The following is a 21,050-nucleotide window of genomic DNA, read 5'->3' as shown; positions in this document are numbered from 1 at the left end:
ATGGCCAAAGTTCAAAGAATAGAAATCCGTTTTATAGGGCCGTATTTAGCGGGGGGGGGGGGGATTTTGGAAAAGTGCCCTTTTTCCAAATATTGTTGTTATATCAACTGCCCTTTTTCGGGTATCTCTGCCCCCCCTAAAATTAAAATGCTACGGCTCAGGATGTTCTACTGAAGATAGATTTAAGTATTGGCCCGAGCATTGGCCGCGAGATGGCTGGCCCTACCGCGAGATGGCTGGCCCTACCGCGAGATGGCTGGCCCTACCGCGAGATGGGTGGCCCTACCGCGAGATGGCTGGCCCTACCGCGAGATGGCTGGCCCTACCGCGAGATGGCTGGCCCTACACGTGAGATGGCTGGCCCTACACGCGAGATGGCTGGCCCTACACGCGAGATGGCTGGCCCTACACGCGAGATGGCTGGCCATCCTGGTGGTTCTAAAAGCCTGTATTCTCCAAGTTATTGATGAATCTCGGCGATAATTTTCAGGCAGCATTTATTTTTGTCGTTTTGTTACTCGTATTTATGTATATTTAATACTAACTTATTGCCAGCTTAAAGTGTATGTGTGTGTGTATGGTACGTGTGTTATAATAATATAACGACAAATGACTTCAAAGCGTCAGTCTTTATCTATTTATAATGTATTGTACAAGAAGTAACTAAATGTACTATTCTTTACGAAGGATCCGTGAAGCTGAGACAATCAGAGTCAGTGTATTTATATGTATAAACCATCTCGGATTGTCGAGCCCATTCCTGTCGTCATTGCAACCGACTCAATTATACTATTAATTATAAGAACGATGTTTGAGTAGGTGTCGCGTCGGTCTAATACTAAACTACAGTAGAACTCGTTTCATTCGGATTTTTAAATCCGGATTTTCATTAATAAATTCGGATGAAATATTCGGTACATTTAAAACCTGGAACCGTGTTATTCATAATTCGAATTTTGCTTAATTCGAAGAAATCTGGGGGCGGTCCTCGAGTCATCCGGATTAAGTTAGTTTTACTGTAGCACAATTTTGTTGCTCGAATTCCTAAAGAGTTTGAAGTATCGAAGCTTCTTTATAATTGATGAATTGCGGCCGGTCAGATGTGAAAGCTGAATGTATGAATGAGTTAATATTAAAGTGTTCTGAACTAACGCGATCCGGATGTATTTTACTTATCTATAGTTTCAGAGATAAACTGCCGGTAGTTTTTGAACCCGAACAAACGATTAATTGAGTTGATATAGTTAGATATATCGCGTTGAAGACAGACTTAAAAGTGAAAGATAAACTGCTATTGATGTTTGAGGTGGAAAAAATACGCTCTTCAATTCTTCGTTTGTTCTTGATAAACCTTCGTTTTTTGTTGTTTAAAAAATGTTTGAGACACACAAAGAACTAAAACGCTATAATGATGTGCGTGCTTCATAGTTTATCATGAAATGTTGATATTTACGGCTAGTGTTTTTCATTCATACGTCAATGAACTTAGTGACTCCTTAAACTGTACGTGCGTTACCCGAGGTAGCGATCTTTCCTTTCATTACAAATCATTTATATATTCTGTAAATCAGGGGCCAGTTTCATGAAAAAGAAACGGGTATTCTAAAGAAAAAATCGGATAGGTTTTTGAATTATTGTCCCGATTCAGCGCATGAAGTAACCAAAATGGCGACTTAACCAAAGACTAGAGTTTATATATGAGACTGGTTCCCGGTGTGAAATATCAGCTTTATGTTTGAACCGCTGATGCGTGTATTTTGGTATGTTTGCTGGATAGTTTAATTTGTTGTAGCTTTGTTTGACAAATTGTTCTTAACTTTGCCCTGATGCATCCATTGAAGGTTTCTTCTATCTGTCAAATTTTCAAAAATGTTTAAGCCCCTCTTTGATGGTATATCGGGTCTATATGAAGATGTTCTGATAATTCCGAATTTCACAAATTGATATAGTACGTGACGTCTCTGCGTGCTCTCTCGGAATCGAACACAACTGCTAAACTGAATTAAAAAGTCGAAGTTGACGGCCATCTTACGTCCAATGTGACGTGTGAACAGTAACGGTGACGTCCGCGCATAACCTCGGCAGGGATTCGATCTGGCCATCAGGTTCGAATCCCAGTCGACGACCTACCTATGAGAATCTTTTAGGCTATTGTATGAAAATCTTGAATCATGGATGGAAATGCATCACTGGCAAGCGATGTTTGTGTCGTATTGCGTTAGTTTTACTTGTGTAAAATCTCATGTAAGAATTTTTTATTTTCTATTTTTATACGGGGAGAGAGATTGTCAATGATCAGATTGGTGAGGTATAATAATACACGTTACTGAATCAGTTTCATGTCTGTGATATCATTATATATATTATATATATGAATATAAATAATAACTATAATTATTATAATTATTGATTATAACATAAAAACAACCAATATAAATTATTAGTGACATTAATTTGTGAGATTGATTTGTTTTATTTTTGTCTTGAAAGCGGCACAATTTCACCTTGGTTTGAATGTGTGGATTGGAATAGGTTTATCTAAATCTCGATCAGTTTCAGTCACATCAACGAGATATTCAGATGCCTTACTCATACATCTTCACCTGTCAAGGGATTCGAACCCACTACGCTAAAGCTGTTCCCCGAACCCCTTGACCTCACGAGTCGTTGGAGTCGTTACTAGCCGACCAGAATCCGGTCGTACCGATCACAGTTCTTGTAACAAACCGACAGTAGACTTCTGTTTGTTTTCCCGTTAAATGGACCAATCAGCGAACGTTTTACCGAACAAGGAAGTATTTCGCAAATCGATATATGACGTCATGCGCAACAGCGCCAGTAATGAAATCACGCTTCGTGAGGCCAGGGGGCTGGTGGAAGCGAGTTCGGGAGTGATACTGGACCCCTGGCAAGCGAGGATGTACTCATAGGACTTACATCAAAATTGTTTTAATATCAGTCGCGGGACTCGGAGTCAGCCGTTCATCAGTGTCACAGGACCAATTCTTGTGCCGATTATAACGGCGTTGCTACCATCCAAAAAGTTACCAAGTTCAACAGAACATCCATCATTTTAATAGTTAAGATGAAATAAATGGCCTAGCAAACTCTGTGGGAGTTCTACCAACTAAAATGGGGCGGCGCGCTCACCATTGGTCGCAAACTCATTTAGAACCATTAGACAAAAGGTACACTTGTACCAGAGCAAATCACCCGCTTATCGCTGAAATGACCGTATGGTGCTGCCACCAAATTTCTCGGCGTGGTTTTTGTCAACGAAAATTTTGTCCGGCCCGATGTCACCATCCTCGCTTGCTAGGGGTCGATTGGCGGGAGCATTCAAACCCTGGGAAGCGAATATCTCATTCCACATTATTTCTAATGTATACGATAGATGGCGTACGAGTCACATTTGGTCCCTCGAGCAGTACAATGAAGAATTGAACTCAAACATATTTTTTTTTATGTACCGATATAAATCTATTTTTTTCAGTTTTTCAATACAAAGGTTAAAACTCTTTATCAAAACATTTCAATCTTTACTCATGTATTTTACACAAAGATTCATGCACAAACTATATCCAATACAATAACATGCAATTATTGCCGGTTACATTCGAGGAAAGCACAGAAAAAAATAAGATAGTTGAAATAATAAACTAAAATTTGTTATAACTTTCTGAGCGGTTGCTCTAACCATGGACGTATAAACTAGTCTAGTTTATACGTCCATGCTCTAACTATGATTCCATATTGATATTGAACACGATCAACCTTGATGCTTACGCTGTCATTGTTGCGACAATCATGATGTCGACGATTTTGACTTACACGACTAACATGAAAGTTATGAAACGACTTATCCGAACAACGACTTAATCAAGCTGGAATAACAGTAAAAAAACAGTGACTAGCAAGATAAAAACCCACTATCTACAGATTAAAAGAATTTAAAAACAAGAATTTATTTATTCAATCTAAAATATATATAAGACACGACGTTCTCACACCTGACGATGATCTCTAGGGTGAGGAGATCGAAACGTCGTGTATTCTATATATTTTAGATTGAATAAATAAATTCTTGTTCTTAAATTCTTTTAATCTGTAGATGGTGGGTTTTTATCTTATTATCCGTTCACCACGTTTGAGTGCACAGGTTATCGTTCTACGGTGACTAGTGTTTTATGTACATCCACAATGAAATTGTGTATTAGTTCTCTTCACATTTTGATAACTGCATCCAACACAACCAGTATGATACCATTTATCACAATCATCGCATTGAACCTACGTAGAAATATATATATACAATATCTCAATTAGTTCATAAGGCATACCAGTGGTACGGGTATATGCCAATAAGGAATTCAGTTTTAGTAAACCTGGGCTGGGGTTCATAAACGTGGAAGCAAAATAGTCCCTGGGAACATTTTGAAATTTGTGAGTTATAACCATGGTGTTACTATGGTGGTAGTCACCCAAATTTAGGAGTTATCCCTAGGGATAACTTTGATACTCAGTCTATGAAACCGGGCTCTGGATTATAAACTCTCTACTCTCTACAGGTTTACATATTATTCTGGAATAGGTAGAGCATATCTAGGTCCCCAGATTACAAACTCTCTATTGGTTGAAATGGATGCGCCAGAAGAGTATTCCCAAATCAGAGACCAATTGAAACCTGGCTTTCAATACCGCAGTATCTAATAGAGAAGAATCTCACCTACCCATGTAATGTGGTCTCCAACTGGACTATCACAATCGATATATGAACACTTGCCGTCTGAGTAATAACGAGATTCATCGGTTTTCGGTTTTTTACTCGCTGAACCTAAGGATTAACAGGTACCGATTAGTGTCATTAAAATCTCCCAGATGGAAGCACTTTCTCTCAGAACTGGAGATAATGAAATACCTGAGTTTTTGCGAGGTCTTCCGGGACGTTTCTTGTGATGAGAATCCTGCGCCGAAGATGAACAAACAGTCAGTTTTTTACTTTTGACCGCCGACTGCGTACCGGTATTACCGGTATTAGGTTTCAGTACGGTTTTGTCGGTTTGTTGTGGTTCTAATACCGAGTCAGGATTATTGACAACTTCTTCAATAACTAGATCTATTGAAGACGTTTGTTGTCGGACAGGTTTTGAATTATCAGCTGCTTCTATAGAAAATATAAACAAATAAATATCATCCAGTTTCACAATTTTTCTTGAATTTGACTAGTTGTCAATACAACAATGAATTGTTCCGACTCTGAGCAGAGTCTACAGTAGTTTAATTCCTAAGTTGTTTTTAGACTCTCGATTCAAATTTTGACCACGAACCGTGGAACCGAGATAAAACTGAAACAACGCAGGTTCAAATTGAACGTACTTTCAATGAATATATCTTCGTCACTAGATAAGGAATAATCATTATCCTCTGGATGGAAATTATCGATTGCTTGTGAAGCCAGCGCCGTAAGACAATCTGTAAATCAATATACAATAAAGAGTTTGAATGAATAAATCTGACATCCGAGTTGTTCGGAAGAATGAATTCGATATAAAATACCATCAGTATCGGTTCCAGTATTCTCTTTTCCCGACACATTTCTGAAATCAGCAAATTTTACATGAAACAATAATCCACGAGTGAAACTGATTTTATCTTAAACTAGAATTACGCATTCGCCTTGTTATTCATTATCCCCAAATTAACTTTAAAATAACTTGCATAGTTTTTCTTTCGATCTGGATCCAGTTCCACATTTCTGAGTTAAATTTGACTCTAGAGTTAAAACATCGAAAATGAACTGATTTTAACTCGGAGTTAACTCACAACAGTGGAACCGGGCCCAGGGCCCAGTTTCACAAAAAGGTTTAACTCTGAAATCGATTTAATTTCTTCATTGATTCAGTTTATCGTAGATCGATTTGGGCCCTGGGGTTTTTCCAGACTAAACTTACCGTAGATCTTTAGTGGGATTATCTTTGTCATTCAGAGATATAGCACACTTCGGTTGATATAAATCATTAATTTCCACAGGTATTGATTCGTGTTTTAATCTGTCTAATACTGGTATGACCGGACTATCGGGTAGTGTGTCTAATAGCGGTATCACTGGACTACTCGGTACCGTATCTAATAAAGGTATCACCGGACTACCGAGTTGTAGCGGACTAGAACCTGTAGCTTCATGTTTATAAACATTCTGCAGATCGATCAGAGGTGTAGAATGGGGTATAATCGCGTGTTTCACGTCCGACGAAGGTGAAGGTCGTGTTGAATTTACGAAGTCATTGTACATGTGAACTTTAGGAATAATCGGCGGTAATTCTACGGGAATATCCCAAATATTTTTAGTCGATTCGGTTTTTAGTCCGTTTTTCGCAGATTTAACTTCACTGTACTGAAAATAATCGAAATAACAAATAATTCATTTCATATCGAATGAAGATTTTAACCTTATTCAAGCGTTACTTTTCAAAGTATTCAAATTATTTAGACATAACAAACCGAGAGAGATGGCTCCTCCCTTACAACTCTTCTCATCGGAGAGGAGTCTAACTCTTACCAGGAATGTGAACTCAGTCAGCGGTTGAGGACAGTAAGCTCCTTTTTTCATTTTAAAACCTTGCACGTGGCCGAACTTAATAACATCTCCCTCAACGAGCGTGCATGGACCGGCGAGCTGAAATTCATCGCAGAACATCTGAATATTTATTGCATTTCTATCAGATACAGTTCAATTAACCCTTTCAGTGCGTCTACCCCGCAGCGCGGTGTGTCTACACCACAGCGCGGTGTATAAATCAGCGATGACTGGTGTATTGATAGTTATTTGTGTTCATTTCTTATCCTTATTGAAACGTAGCAGCACCTGTCAAAAATAGTGAAATATTTGTAACTAAGAATACACAGCACTGCGGTGTGTCTACACCACAGTGCAGTGTATAACTCAGTGATGACTTCGCTATTAGTGATCATTTCTTATCCTTATTGAAAGATGGCAGCACCTGTCAAAAATAGTGAAATACTTGTAACTAAGGATACACCGCACAGCGGTGTAGATGCTAAAGCGGCATGTCCATTATCTTACCCACTAGTAGGGTACAATTTTCAAATTATCTCCAGCATTTTACGGGTATTCAATTAGTCAGCGCTGAAAGCGTTAAATCAAGATTTGAAAATTACCTTCACATCATTAACGTAAGTTCCGTTTAAACTCAAATCAGTCAAAACGTAATAAACTTTCTCATCGATAATAGATCGTGTGAATTTCGCATGATTTCTCGAGATGAAGTTTTTCAGCTGCGACGAATCTAAATAGATATCGTTTTCTAAACTTCGTCCGACTGATATTTCAGATTCATTTAAACTGTAAGGGATTAAAAACAAACAGTAGTGTCAGTTAATCAGTCAGTATGAAGCAACTCACACCCACTAGGCCTTAGGGCTCTTAACCAGAGTTAAAGCAGTGGCGTGGGAAGTGCAGCGTCAGAAGCAAAAAAAATTTTTTTAAATATCATGTTTTGAAAAAATTGAAGTAAATTCACCGCTGCAATGTTAGCTGTAAAAAATCGTCAATTAACAGCAGCAATCAAAAACTGCTTTAAACAGTACCTACTACAACTCTGATACGGTACCCGTCACGTTAAGTTTTTAATAGAGACTTCAATACTTAAACTTGTCAATCAATAAGTTCTCCAGCATTACCTCATCAAGTTTGTGACACGTTCTATGGTTGATGGTAAACCGATTCTTCTTAACTGGAACATTTTCATAACAAGTGACGCTGTTTACTACAATCCATTATAACTCAGTTACAACCTACATTCACTGTCCTTCCCCACAGCCTCCCGACCCAGCAACGTCAAAAACAAGGCCAGCCAGCAGAAGCTGATTGATGATAGGCCATAAATTAGAGTCAGATTTTGTTCTTTAAATGAACACGGTGTCGGTGTTCTCCTCCTCCGGGATCGGGCGCTGGCTGCAACTTTGGCTTCTATCAATTTCAGTATATTTCTTTTTTGACGATTTTATCCTCAAAACTTTCTTTCCATCCTTGAAAAATCCGCGTATATCTCGGTCGACACTAGGTGGCGATACGAGTTTGGAGAGACTGGTTACCGTTTTCTACACGTAACCAGTCTTTGGTTTGGACTGTTCCGAGTGTCGCCGAAGTGGGTTGGCTCCGAGATAATCCAACTCTGCACAATATGCGCACTTGTATCCCGGCTGAAGGTCGTTGCGTATGTCTAATTTAATGATAATGAATCGATGAAGCGATTTGATTCACTCTCCTCTCCTCTGATTTCTGTTGTGACCAAGCTGAAATATATCGAGGTCAATATCTCATATTATGATTTTTATCAAATTCAAGCAGATACTAAGGCCAAAACCGTAGGCCCATGGAGGATAAAGCAAGGCGGATCACCGAAACGAAAAACATCTCCACGTTTCATCTATTCTAACAAACAACAACCAAGCAAGGAAAGCAGCAGCATCACTATCTATCATAAGCAGCCGCGATCTGTCGTCCTTCTTTTCTCTGTAGTACCCTTCACTCTCCCAAACATTTCCTCTCGCGCCCTCACCTCTCACGCCCTCACCTCTCGTGCCCCCACCTTTGCACCCTCACCTCTCGCACCCTCACCTCTTGTGCCGTTTGGCGAGTATTTATTGGATTGTGCTGTGTGCATCATCTGTACGTTGATTAATAAGCACCTTGTCCATAATAATATATTAGTATGAGATGATGATCGATATTGGTGCCATTAATAAAATCCAATTTCATAACATATTGGGTCCAACAAATGTTACAAAGTCTAGAAGTGCCCCCTACTCTGGTCTATAGTAGGCCTAAACTGATTTCTGATTACTACCAGATGATCTGATGAGATCTAAAAAACAACAGCTAGATACAAGGCTACCACTCGGCCCCTGCCCCTGTGAATGGCCCCAACATCGGACAAGTTTTAATTTTCTCATTTCATTTCAGATGATTATTTGAAGTTGTTGATGCGATGATGATGTCTAATGAAGATGAGATAGATTTTATATTAACCGGTGACTGTTCAGATTCAGGTAAAGCTCTTATTTTTTCCCAATTCAACTTTTCTGTTTTAATTCCGAAAAAGTCCTGATTTTATTTCCATGGTAATTATTGTTTCCGTAGTAATGACATGTGTGTAGCCTAATGGATTCTGTTAAGGGAATTTTCTGAAAAAGAAAATGGGCACAATTTTTTCGAAAATTATTCAAAAAAGTATTTCTGTCTAAAATGGCTATTGCTGCCAGTTAATCTTTCTTTGTTAAGAATTGTTAAGACCCTCAGACCCCAGACCTGTGAGCAGGATGGATCCAGTCCAAATTTGATTTGCAACCATAGTACCAACAGAAAAGAACAAAAAAGGCACCAAAAACAGATAATCAACTAATCATTCTCGATTCCTGTTAATAGAGCTTCATAGGGTATACTTCACTTTAGTTATAGTTAATTCTTAATTCTGAAAAATTGCATAAAGTGGGCATAGAAAAGGAGATCATGATCTATATTTAAAAAGACACCAGATATCCCGACAATGACCATAGTATGTACCGGTACTCCCTGAACTAACACAGTATGACACTGATAGGTTGATTACCACTCCGTCCATTTTGTAAAGATAATATAAGAACCCCACAATAAGAATAAAAAGATAGTTCTCCAGTTTGCTCTGCTTGAAATGTGTTTAGTTTGTTAAGTGTTCGTATGTTGTATGTACCCTTAGTTTGTATAATCACATCTTATTTACTCAATTTGTCCCTTTGTTCTGGATTGAGATATTTACATATATATCTAATAATTGTGTGATAACGCTAATATTCCTGAAGATGACTTTATGAAGACTGTATATTTCAACAGTAGTTTATTTTCTCGTGTTGATCAACTCTCCGCATAACGTAAATCGTGTGCAGTATTACAAATATCGTGCCTTGTTTTGTGGAACTGTGACTGGGATTAGAAACGGAATGTTGACTTTGAATATATACGAGTAAACACAGACAGACAGGCAGACAGGCAGGCAGGCAGGCAGGCAGGCAGGCAGGCAGGCAGGCAGGCAGGCAGGCAGGCAGGCAGGCAGGCAGGCAGGCAGGCAGGCAGGCAGGCAGGCAGGCAGGCAGGCAGGCAGGCAGGCAGGCAGACAGGCAGACAGGCAGACAGACAGACTATTAGGATTTAGTTGAAACTTTGAATAAATCATTAACATTTCGGACTTCTTTTAATCAAATTATTGTGGGATTTTTATACAGAGTGATAGATGTAATATTGAATAAGCGTGCTGCGTACCGGTGGGTTACATATGTTACCAACTGATTAATATTGTGTCAGTGTCACATACAAAACACGTACTGACTGCACACATTACGGATTATTTTTTGAGACTATCTTTATGTTAGTCGTCTAGTCTTATAAAGTATGAATTTTACAAAGTGAATAAGAGAGAATAAACCTGTAAAGGATTATCATAAAATGACATCGACGAAGGAGAAAGGTAGGGATACACAACTGCCGCAGTAGACTCGCGTGAATGGGGCTCACATTTCAAAATGCGTAACAAACAAAATCTTAAAATACGTTTTGGTTTTTATTTCGTGTCTTTTCAGGGAATTTTTGAGGGGATTTGAAACATAAATCGGAAGATTTTCATTTCACGCGAATTAAGAGCGAAATGGAAGATTTGTACGCGATATTGAAATGTGATTCCGGCGCGAGTAAAGAAACGTTAAAACAATCGTATCAGAAACTAGTGCTTGAATTTCATCCGGATAAACGCGATAGAAAAGACGATCGCGATTTGACCGAACGACAACTGAGTGAACTCCGCGATGAATTCGTCGCCATCGACAAAGCTTGGAAAATATTACGAGACGAGGAGATGAGGAATAAATACGACGCCGCTTGGAGTCAAAGATGCCTCGCGCAGAAATTCCCGATTCAGGATACAATTTCATTGTCAGAATTTGACGTCGTTGCCGATGACGACGATGTTTTAGTTTATCCGTGTAGATGCGGAGGGTTTTATACATTAAACGATTGTGATAAACAGTTTTCTGTTGATATCGTCTGCTGTTGTTCGTGTTCATTAAGCGTTCGAGTTCTTTACGACGATCAAAATTGACTATTCATAGATATTGAAATAATCAAAGTCATTTTCATGAACATTTTTGTAAAAAACTATTTCTTTATTTAGCCATTGAGTTGTTTGTAACATCATGTCCTTTCACTGGCCAGAAAAACTCGGGGAATTCGAAATTGACCTCGTGTTTCTTTATCATATACGAGATTCAAAGAAAAATGAATTGTTACATTTCAAACCTTGAAATAAAAATTGAGTTATTAAGCTTAAAAGTTGAGTTAACCTTGAGTTAATAAGTAATGAAATGATTTAATCTCATCAGGAATGATGGTCGTAAGATCTTTTACTCTATTTCTTGTTACTCAATGTAATGTGTTTAATATCAGCCTTAGTAACTTTCCTTTGGTCCAAACGCTAAAACGTGAATTTAGAAATAGATGATTTTCACATTGAATTGTAATAATAACTTTATTTCTTCAACATAATAAACAAGATGATGATGAAATTGTTATAATGCAATACACAATGGAATGGTCACCGAACAACTCCAGTGGCTGAATTCTAAAAGAGGCCTCATCAATTCATCAAAAATAACTCGTTTACAAATGTACTATTGAAGTTCAGTCGCTCATTGTTTTCGATCATATATGTGGAAATTTGATTCTTACAGACGGAGGGTTAAAAAACTGATAACAACACGAGCCCTAACAGCTGTTATTTGATTGTAGGCTCCCAGTATTGAAGACTCTTATTCACATCTGTCGTTCTATATTGCATTAGATATCTGAAATAAATCATTAAATTCAATAAAAGCCAATCATTATTTTCTATCATTGTTTTTTTACCCAGGAGAAGAATTTTTGAAAGATTTTAGAATTCTGATTGGATTTTTTATTTGCAATTAATGAATATTTATGAAATATCAACAAAAGAATGAACAAACATAAGATAAATTCGTACAGTAGGCTTTGCTCAAGTCGAATCAGTTTTGGACATAATTTGGCTCGAGAGTTATATCCAGGTTGGACAGTACAAGTATATATTTCATATACAGGGTCAAAACAGTATATATTCTTTGTAGTTAGCCTACCGAGATTATTACTGAGTTATTGTCAGTGCTGAAATATTGTTTGAATAACTGCTGTACTCTAAGAATGACAGATGTTCAGCAGTAGCTCTGTACAATGATTCCTGTGGAAGTAATAGAGCATTTGAAAAAGGAATTGAGTATTTGAAAAAGGAATAGAGTATTTCTATGGGATAAACTGGAGTTCGTTCGATGGATCTTACTGATGTTACTGGTATGTGAAATAAAATGCAAATTGATGCTTCAGTCGTTGTAGTTGTAATGATCATTATTGTCAACGACTGATCCAAATTATGACTTACACTCAGTAAATTGAATAAGACTCAAAATAGAGATGACTTCAGTGATGTGACTACATAATCCAAATGATGACTTAAATGTAGAAATACTAGGACTAGAGATGACATCAGTAATGTGATGAATTATCCAAATTATGATTTACATTTAGTAAATTGAATGAGGAAATTTTCAAAATAGGACAAAAAATAGAGACCATTTAGGTTAATGAGCCGACTTATACAATGATGACTTAATCGAGTTTAAATTTGATATTAAATCTGTCTCATATTGTCATATTCAGGATGGATTATTTCAGTGTATTATTTCTGTTGTATATTTCTAGCTGGTTTACTACAAGATCCACAATTACAGTATGGATCGGATGAAATCGAATTACAAAATACACCGACGGATTATCAGGAGTTACAACTACCCCCTAAATCTCAGAGGATCACATCCTACGTTATCGGCGCGTCTTTCATGGCAGCTCTTGGTGGTGTGTTATTCGGCTATGATGTTGGTAAGTTATATAAACCGGAGCCGGTTGCATAGTCATGGCTTAGACTTAAGCCCAGTCTAAAAATATCTTAGTTCTATAGCCAATCTAACAACTTAACCCCAGTCTTAAGATTTAAGACCACTTTTGGACTTAAGTCACGACTGTGCAACTGGCCCCTGGTTCCTCAAGTCGAGTCTACCGTAGTATTACAGAGTATTGTAGCATCTCATACAGTTGAACTCTACAGCTGAGCGCAGGATTTAAAACTTATCATAAGATATTTATTCTATTTGAAGGTATAATATCTGGTGCGTTGTTACAACTAAAGGTGGCGTTTTCATTGAATTGTTTCCAGCGTGAGATGGTCGTCAGTTCGATGCTGATCGGGGCAGTTGTTAGTTCTATATTTGGAGGTAACTAGAATTCCACCTGTAGCACAGGTTGTTGCTCTAGACCAGATCAGCGGTCGTCGTGGATCTCCCTTTACTGCATTTGGCCATTCAAAAAATGCAGGATCCAGTTCCACAGTTGTGAGTTAGAGTTAACTCTGAACTCAGGATCCAGTTCCACAGTTGTGAGTTAGAGTTAACTCTGAACTCAAGATCCAGTTCCACAGTTGTGAGTTAGAGTTTACTCTGAACTCTGGATCCAGTTCCACAGTTTTGATTTAGAGTTTACTCTGAACTCACAACTATGAAACTTGATCCTGATTCAGGGCATAAACTCCACACATTTTAAACTTAATCCAAAATGAGCATAATGCAACACCATTGATCCACCTGTTGTGAGTTAGAGTTAGGATCCAGTTCCACTGTGAGTGAACTCAGGACCCCTTAACCCACCCCCTGCTGACTGAAGTAGAATCGTATTTTTAACGCAGACCTGTGGAACTCTTCTATTTCTAGGTTTTATAATTGATTATTGGGGCCGAAGACGAACAATAATTCTGAATTCTATAGTGTTTATTATCGGTGCTATCATTCTAGTCATTTCTCCTTCCTTTCTGTCCCTGGTAAGTTTTCAAACCCATCTTTCATTGTCATAAATCAATATTATTCACTACAGTTTGTGGCAATGGCTGTGTTTCTATTACAGGTAGTGGGGAGATTTATTTTAGGTTTAGCAGTATCATTATCTGCTATAGGCGAATGTATTTACATATCAGAAATAGCTCCTGCTGTAAGTAATTAGAGCATTAATTCAAAAACATCTGTTACAATTTCGTATTTTAGAATGAATGATGAATTTTGTATTGAGTCGATTGAATGCGAACTGTTTTCTATTGAACAGAATAAACGAGGTTTATTGGTCACATTTAATGAACTCGGTATAACAGTCGGGCTTCTGTTAGCGTATGTTGTTAACTATGGATTTATCAATAAAACAGATGGATGGTGAGTGTTTAATTATTCCTATATGAATCAATAATATTGATTTAATGTTCGTGTTTGTTATGAATTGTTATATGATTTTGTAGGAAGTACATGTTTGGATTATCGATGATACCTGCCGTTGTTCAGGGGATAGGAATGTTCTTTCTCCCCTCGAGTCCAAGATTTTTGCTTTTACAGAAAAAAGATCAAGAGGTCAGAATCAAAACAGTCAAAAATCATTTTGATAAGTCGTCTCTATTTTTGAGTCCTTATTTTATTTCAAATTCAATTTACTAAGCGTAAGTCGTTATCAATCGTTATCAAGTTAAGTCGACTAAAATCGTCTCTATGTTTGAGTCCCAATTTGTATTTCCCAATTCAATTAACTAAGTGTAAATCATCATTTGGATTATTAAGTCATCAACATAATGTTTATTCCAATTACGACAACTTGAGCTGCAAGTTTCACTGTATACATAGGGAAAGCTCTTTCAAATCAGAAGTCTTCTTCAGGCTGAATTAAGACTTTTTGAGACCTAATCTCTAATTCAGTGCACCAAGTTAAAGTTGTCTTTTGAATGAGTAGTTAACATGATACCGGGTAATCGTCCCAACGATGATGACTCACTGTATATGGGGGGGGGGGGGGGGGAAGTTCTCTCACTTGTATCAGTAATGATGATGTTTTGATTTCAGGCTGAAGTTGTACTACAGAAATTAAGAGGAGAATCAGATGTATCGGCTGAACTCAAAACAATGAAACTCGGAATCACTATCGAACAGGTTTCTATCTATCTACAGTATCTGTATTAGTGTTTATAAATCAATAGATACCGTTATCTTTTTAACTGATGTCTTGTTTCGTTTTTAGAATCATGGTGTATGTGATCTATTTAGCTCAACTGATAATATGAGGGGTAGAATGTTTATTGGAGCTGGACTGGTATTCCTAGCACAGGTATCTATTTCTGGTCAATATTCTTTAAATACTGGGTGTGAACTATGATGGTATCAGTCTGCTGCCTGGACAAAATGTACCAACCCCCAAGTCTGGATTGTGCAATCCTCAGCCATTTAATGTCTCCTTCCTATTTTTGATCGTCCACACATTTCACATGTGTTAAGGACTTGACCTGAAACATCAAAAATGAACTACAAACACCAGATATTGGACATTTTATCAACACTCTTTCAAAAACTGATCGTCCACACTTCACATGTGTTCAGTGCTTCACCTGAGACATTTCTAATGGAAAATGAACTACAAAAACCAGACATTTTCAAAAACTGATCATCCATTGATTCTAACTGAGTTTTAATTGTTTTATTTCAGTTCAGCGGTCAGCCTAATGTATTATATTACGCTCCTACTATTTATCAATCGTTGGGTTTCGAATCAAATCTAGCTGCAACATTAGCGACAGTTGGTCTGGGCATCGTCAAGGTAAACTATCAATAATTACATTGAAAACTCGCCGATTATGGAGTCAGTTGTGACTATGATTATGGCGATTATTGACTTGAAATCATGACTTAGACTTAAATTGAATTGGAAATACAAACTGAGATTCAAATATAGACATGACTTCAGTGGTGTGACGACTGAGCGAATTGGACTTGAAATTAATGTTATGGGATCATTTATTTATTACGTACGCATGAAATTTGACTTTTTCAACCCCCCTCCCCCCATGTACGCAGAATCGGCCATTTTTTCATATACATTAAACATTACAGTACGCAATTGCACTGACCCCTTCCCCTACCCTAATGTGTACGTAATAAATGAATGATCCCTAATGTACCGTATTTCCTATAGATCCAGTCTCATCACAAAAATGATTAACTCTTAAATCGATTAGAACTAGATTAATGAGGAAATGAAATGAAATAAGAGTTTAACAAGGAGATTTTTTTGTGAAACTGTTCCCTGTAAAGGATCAAAAATCTAACGCATGATTTTCATTGATATTTCAGTTTATAGCTACTGTAGTGTCTCTGTCGTTGTTTGACAAGGCTGGAAGACGTAAATTCTTACTGTCCGGATCAACGTTAATGGCTTTAAGTATTTTCATTCTCGGGATCGTTACATTTACTTTACAACAAGTCGAGGATGTGTCGGTCATTTGTCACGATGGAGTTACTATGATACCAGTCAATAGAACTATCGGTTCAAACATCAGTCTCGAGGAATCGGCACCTGTTCTTGAACCGCACCAGGATCAGATGCAGTCTGTTATTTCCAAATGGATTTCATTTATAGCTTTGTTAGTTTTCGTTGCTGGATATGCATTTAGTTTTGGACCAGGTGAATTTACAATTATTTCGAATCAAGAGTTCTTTCAAAATCTTTTTCCAGTTCCGCAGTCTGAGTCAGAATCAGTTCATTTTCAATGTTTTTAAACTGTTAAAACTGAGAACTGAATCCAGTTGACAATGATTTTAACTGAATTTGATTGTTATTTTTTGTAGGAGTTTGGTTGATATTAAGCGAGATTTTTCCTTCCACTATAAAAGGAAGAGCGATTTCTTTGGTGACGATATTCAATTGGGGAACGAATCTTATTATTTCATTAACATTTCTACATGTTATGAGTAAGTTTAGTTACTTATGTTCATCTATTTACTTTGAAGGAGTTCTGAACTCAGTTCCACAGTTTGACTGGATGTTAACTCAGTGGAAGAGTTAACTGTAGTTTGTGCTCAACGACGGAACTGAATCCTGCAGCCTAATACTTTATAACGTTATTCTTAGGCACATGTACAGACTCTGCTTGCCCTAGAGCTGAGCAGTTGTCTTTAATTCAGTCTCCTGTCTCAAAGTGTCACTTATAATGCCCTTCTTTACGTAATTGTTGGATATTTATTTTGCTTGTATTTGTAGATGGTTTAGGAGTATCAGTGACATTCCTGTTATACAGTATGATATGCGCGATAGCTGTTGTGTTCATATTTCTTCTCGTACCGGAAACTAAGAATAGAACATTAGAACAAATATCTGCAGATCTGAATAAAGGGTAAGAAATTAATTGAAATCAATTCTGAAACTCTGTTTTTTTAGGTCATGAATAATGATAAATCGCCATGTTTTGTCAGGATTATTGTTAACTTCAAATCTGCAAGTCTGTCTGTTCTTTTTTATGTCTAAAATAATGATAAATCGTCATGTTTAATCAGGATTATCGTAAAAAACCTACATTGCTGTAAAAAGGTCACATGATTGCTGTCTGATTTGAGTATGTATTATTCAACTACGGTGTGCTTAACTAAAGGTTATCATTTGGGTTTTTTGGTCTTATTTGGTTTTTAAGGAAGTGATTGCGGTGGAGGTCATGATCTTAGTTTTCAGTTCTATCTAATTTCACTTAGTGATTAGTTGGATATGGTTGAGGGTATCATACGGTAGACTCTTCTCAATTCAGACATTTTTGGAAACTGTAAAAATAGGTCCGACTTGAGAGTGATATCTGAGTTCAATGTAGGTCAGGGCTATATCTGAGTTAAATGGTTATCTCTGAGTTAAACAGTTATCTCTGAGTTACCGGTAGACAGTTATCTCTGAGTAAAACAGTTATCTCTGGGTTGAGCAGTTATCTCTGAGTTGAGGGCAGTCTACTTAACTGTAATCATCGTAAATTAAACTGATCAAAATGTAACATTTTCAAATTTATTTTCAGATCATTATTGGAGAGATTGATGCAGTACAGATGCTGGTGTTTGAAGCAACACAATATTCGTGTTGAACACAATTATCAACCAGTTATAAACGATCCATTATCGTCTCATGTGTTATAATGATGAATATTCAGCTTACAACAGTTCATCATCATCATCATCATCATCATCATCATCATCATCATCATCATCATCATCATCATCATCATCATCATCATCATCATCATCATCATCATCATCATCATCATCATTATCATCATCGTCATTTATCGGAGTAATATTGTTTAAAACACTCTGAGTTCATGTTGTTAAAAATGATAATCCGATACTAAGAATTTAAAAAGTCCACAATGTTTCCTGGAGATAGATCCTACTAGCACTCTTCATGAGATAGTGCTGAATTCCTTGTATTACTCTGGTATTCCAGCAGATGACTATTCGGCTAGTTGTGAAAACACTTATTCTTGAAGATGGCGATTTAGATAAAGTTGATGTGCTGAACTAAATAATAAACTCATGGAGACATTTTAGACTCTTTTCATTCTTAGTTTGGGATTTCTATATTGCCTTTATGTTATACTGTACTATATTATTTGTGCGATATTCGTGTTTACAGCTAATGTATGAAGTATTATTTTATATTGTGTATAATGATTATGTCTATGTACTGTAGGTCTACAATAGATTTGTTTTATTAACCAGCTAGAAATTGGAATCCTGGAAAGGTACAATCTCTTTGTCATTGGTACAATGCGAGTGATGAAGTAAAGCTGTTACCAAAAGTAAAGCTTGACCAAAAGTCCAAAAAGTGGTCTTAAATCTTAAGACTTATCATCTTAAGTTGTTAGGTTGGATATATAACCAAAATGAGCTTAGACTGGTCTTAAGTTGTTATATTGGTGATTGAACTAAAATGAGCTTAGACTGGTCTTAAGTTGCTAGATCGGTTATAGAAGTTAGTCTTGTAGCCAAAACATGACTGTGGAACTGGCCCCAATAGTTCTTAGTTCTATAAATATGCACTGTATGTTCAATCAAGTCATCGTTTTATCTTTATTTTTATAAATGTAATTTCTTCCAAAGATTATCATCAAATAAAGACCAATAGCCTATATATTATGTTATTTGTATATGTGTATTACTTGTTCTTGTCGCGAGAAATGTTTTCTGAATGGAGCGGTATTCTTCACAGATGGCAGCTACAATTCGTTACTGAGATTAATAAAAAGGAAAACAAGATATCTCTTTTAAGGATTAGTCTCTATTCGAGGAGTTTCTTTCAGAAAGGACGTGTATTCGCAAAAAGTAATCTCTACCTCATCCGCCAGCTAACCCTAAACCTAGGTAGGGTTGCGAACTCGTGATCACCGGCGCACAAGTCCGACGCTCTAACCACTAGACCAATGAGTTGTTGTTTATTGGCCTGCGTGTGGTTTCCAGTTATGTGTAGCTGTGACTGGTGATCAGTCAGGTGTGGTGACTGGTGACCAGTCGGGTGTGGTGACTGGTGACCAGTCAGGTGTGGTGACTGGTGACCAGTCGGGTGTGGTGACTATTCACTAACAATCCCCGCTATCATTCTGATTGCACAGTCTCTTAATAAGGCCCATTGACAGGAATTGTTTTAAGCAATTCTGAATTTCAAGTCCGTGGCTATTTTTCTGTCACAAAAAAGGAATATATACTATAGGGCAAGAGTTTGAATGAACGTGGCTTCTCCAGGGATTAAACACAAATCCGTTATGAGTCATACTGGCCGTTAGGCTGTACATTCTTTCTTATCTTTCGTTTGGATTCTTACTGTCCACGGTAAAACCAGGAAGATGGGAAAAACCTCCTCGGTAAAACTGAATGGATAAACAGTAAAATAATTAAGAAAGAATTAATGGATATGAAATATTATAGAATATTATAGAATATCCGAAATTTCCAACTCGATGATGTACATCAGTAAGGATCAAACGTGTATTTTTCACTAGGTGTATGTATATATATATATAATTATGTATAAACATATTGTTCATTCAAATTTTATAAATCAATTCTTCAATAAAATACGTTCAAGAGCTTCAATTCGCTGTTCTAAATTTTTCACTTTATCGCGAAATGTTTCACTGTTTTCTATCAGCGATTCGAGGAATTCAACGCGATTTTCTAAATCCATTAATTTCACGCTCAACGGTTTATTCGACGTCACAGGAGTCAAAGGCTCCTCGGTTGGTGCTGGAGTAGAGGGCTCCTCGGTTGGTGGTGGAGTCGACGGCTCCTGTGTTGTTGGCGGTGCTGGAGTCGCAGTTCCACTGATACAAGGTTCATTATCTCGAAAATGGTTACAGTTCATTTTTTCTGGCCATTGAAATCCGAATCTGTTCATGAGGGTTTCACAACCATTTCTTGCAAGTTCACAGAGTGATTTACACGGTGGTTCAGAAGAACAAGGTGGTGCGTACATAGCGCATAGAAACTCCTTTAAATTCGGACTGCATCTCACCTTAACCAACGGAAAAAACTGATGTAACTCCAGACCTGCTTCTTCTTGGTTTTGATGATGAAACATATTCGGCATTCTTGTTTGATTGTACGACAATCCTACTTTACACAGTGGCATCTGTATATTCTCACAGTTTTCACTTGTCCTGAAAAAACTTTCACCGACGCCAAAATAAAACATAAAAAACGTGAAAATCCAAATTGGAGACATTTTGTGGATCTATTCGGTTTAGCGCAGCTTCAACTACCAGCAACCAGTCTAACCAAATGCCAATAAAGGTTTAGGTCACCCATACAATTTGATACGTCATTAGAGGAGGCAATATTAGTAAATTCTGCAATTAGATCACCCGCTACCCTGGAAATATGACAACATTAATGACGAAACTGTTGTTGACACTGTGGGAACAGAATTCACCCCTATCCGCACAAATTACAGCAGATTCACTCCGAACTCCGGTTCGTGTAAGTTGTTGGAAAGGAAAAATCGAAAAAAAACTAGATCACCAGATTTTTGTGGAAGTTCTTGAAGAAAGATC

At 37.3% G+C, this 21,050-nt stretch overlaps 3 protein-coding genes across 7 annotated transcripts; 1 reads left to right on the top strand and 2 right to left on the bottom strand.

Annotated features, from left to right (window-relative positions):
* Positions 1-4,078: 4,078 nt before the first annotated feature.
* LOC141899190 (uncharacterized) lies at positions 4,079-7,763 on the bottom strand. The gene is made up of 9 exons (XM_074785352.1): positions 7,702-7,763; positions 7,180-7,363; positions 6,560-6,676; positions 5,952-6,394; positions 5,557-5,597; positions 5,377-5,472; positions 4,919-5,164; positions 4,731-4,834; positions 4,079-4,290 (listed from the first exon to the last, which is right to left on the bottom strand). Exons 1-9 carry the CDS (start codon positions 7,761-7,763, stop codon positions 4,186-4,188), a joined length of 1,398 nt encoding a protein of 465 aa, XP_074641453.1. The 3' UTR covers positions 4,079-4,185.
* A 455-nt stretch (positions 7,764-8,218) lies between these two features.
* LOC141900117 (solute carrier family 2, facilitated glucose transporter member 12-like) lies at positions 8,219-18,265 on the top strand. Of its 5 annotated transcripts, none has more exons than XM_074786860.1 (16): positions 8,219-8,331; positions 8,987-9,072; positions 12,818-12,994; positions 13,270-13,386; positions 13,879-13,985; positions 14,069-14,152; positions 14,264-14,367; positions 14,451-14,559; positions 15,043-15,129; positions 15,218-15,304; positions 15,680-15,790; positions 16,324-16,654; positions 16,819-16,941; positions 17,231-17,363; positions 17,524-17,582; positions 18,024-18,106. In XM_074786860.1, exons 2-15 carry the CDS (start codon positions 9,012-9,014, stop codon positions 17,564-17,566), a joined length of 1,674 nt encoding a protein of 557 aa, XP_074642961.1. In that variant the 5' UTR covers positions 8,219-8,331; positions 8,987-9,011; the 3' UTR covers positions 17,567-17,582; positions 18,024-18,106. The 5 variants fall into 5 exon arrangements, with proteins under 5 accessions (XP_074642961.1, XP_074642962.1, XP_074642958.1 ...); XM_074786861.1 differs by having other exon boundaries at positions 17,558-17,582; positions 18,024-18,054; XM_074786857.1 differs by lacking the exon at positions 17,524-17,582 and having other exon boundaries at positions 18,024-18,265.
* Positions 18,266-19,990: 1,725 nt separating this feature from the next.
* On the bottom strand, positions 19,991-20,832 carry LOC141900118 (frizzled-1-like). Its single transcript, XM_074786862.1, has one exon. It carries the CDS (start codon positions 20,720-20,722, stop codon positions 20,060-20,062), a length of 663 nt encoding a protein of 220 aa, XP_074642963.1. The 5' UTR covers positions 20,723-20,832; the 3' UTR covers positions 19,991-20,059.
* Between the last annotated feature and the right edge of the window lie 218 nt (positions 20,833-21,050).

Source organism: Tubulanus polymorphus, chromosome 2 (genome assembly GCF_964204645.1).
Source record: "Tubulanus polymorphus chromosome 2, tnTubPoly1.2, whole genome shotgun sequence".
Taxonomy (NCBI): Eukaryota; Metazoa; Nemertea; class Palaeonemertea; order Tubulaniformes; family Tubulanidae; genus Tubulanus; species Tubulanus polymorphus.
The sequence above is the reverse complement of the archived record's forward strand: the minus strand, read 5'-3'. Positions and strand labels throughout refer to the sequence as shown.

What these genes read in the sequence shown, in the direction of transcription:
- LOC141899190 (XM_074785352.1), bottom strand. Translation starts at nt 7,763, where the DNA reads ATGTTCCAGTTAAGAAGAATCGGTTTACCATCAACCATAGAACGTGTC. An exon ending in CGAAGATATATTCATTGAAA is followed by an intron (nt 5,165 to 5,376) that starts GTACGTTCAATT and finishes TATTTTCTATAG; the next exon opens with AAGCAGCTGATAATTCAAAA. An exon ending in TTGGAGACCACATTACATGG is followed by an intron (nt 4,291 to 4,730) that starts GTAGGTGAGATT and finishes ATTTCTACGTAG; the next exon opens with GTTCAATGCGATGATTGTGA.
- LOC141900117 (XM_074786857.1), top strand. Translation starts at nt 9,012, where the DNA reads ATGATGATGTCTAATGAAGATGAGATAGATTTTATATTAACCGGTGAC. An exon ending in CGGTGACTGTTCAGATTCAG is followed by an intron (nt 9,073 to 12,817) that starts GTAAAGCTCTTA and finishes GTATATTTCTAG; the next exon opens with CTGGTTTACTACAAGATCCA. An exon ending in TCGGAATCACTATCGAACAG is followed by an intron (nt 15,130 to 15,217) that starts GTTTCTATCTAT and finishes TTTCGTTTTTAG; the next exon opens with AATCATGGTGTATGTGATCT.
- LOC141900118 (XM_074786862.1), bottom strand. Translation starts at nt 20,722, where the DNA reads ATGTCTCCAATTTGGATTTTCACGTTTTTTATGTTTTATTTTGGCGTC.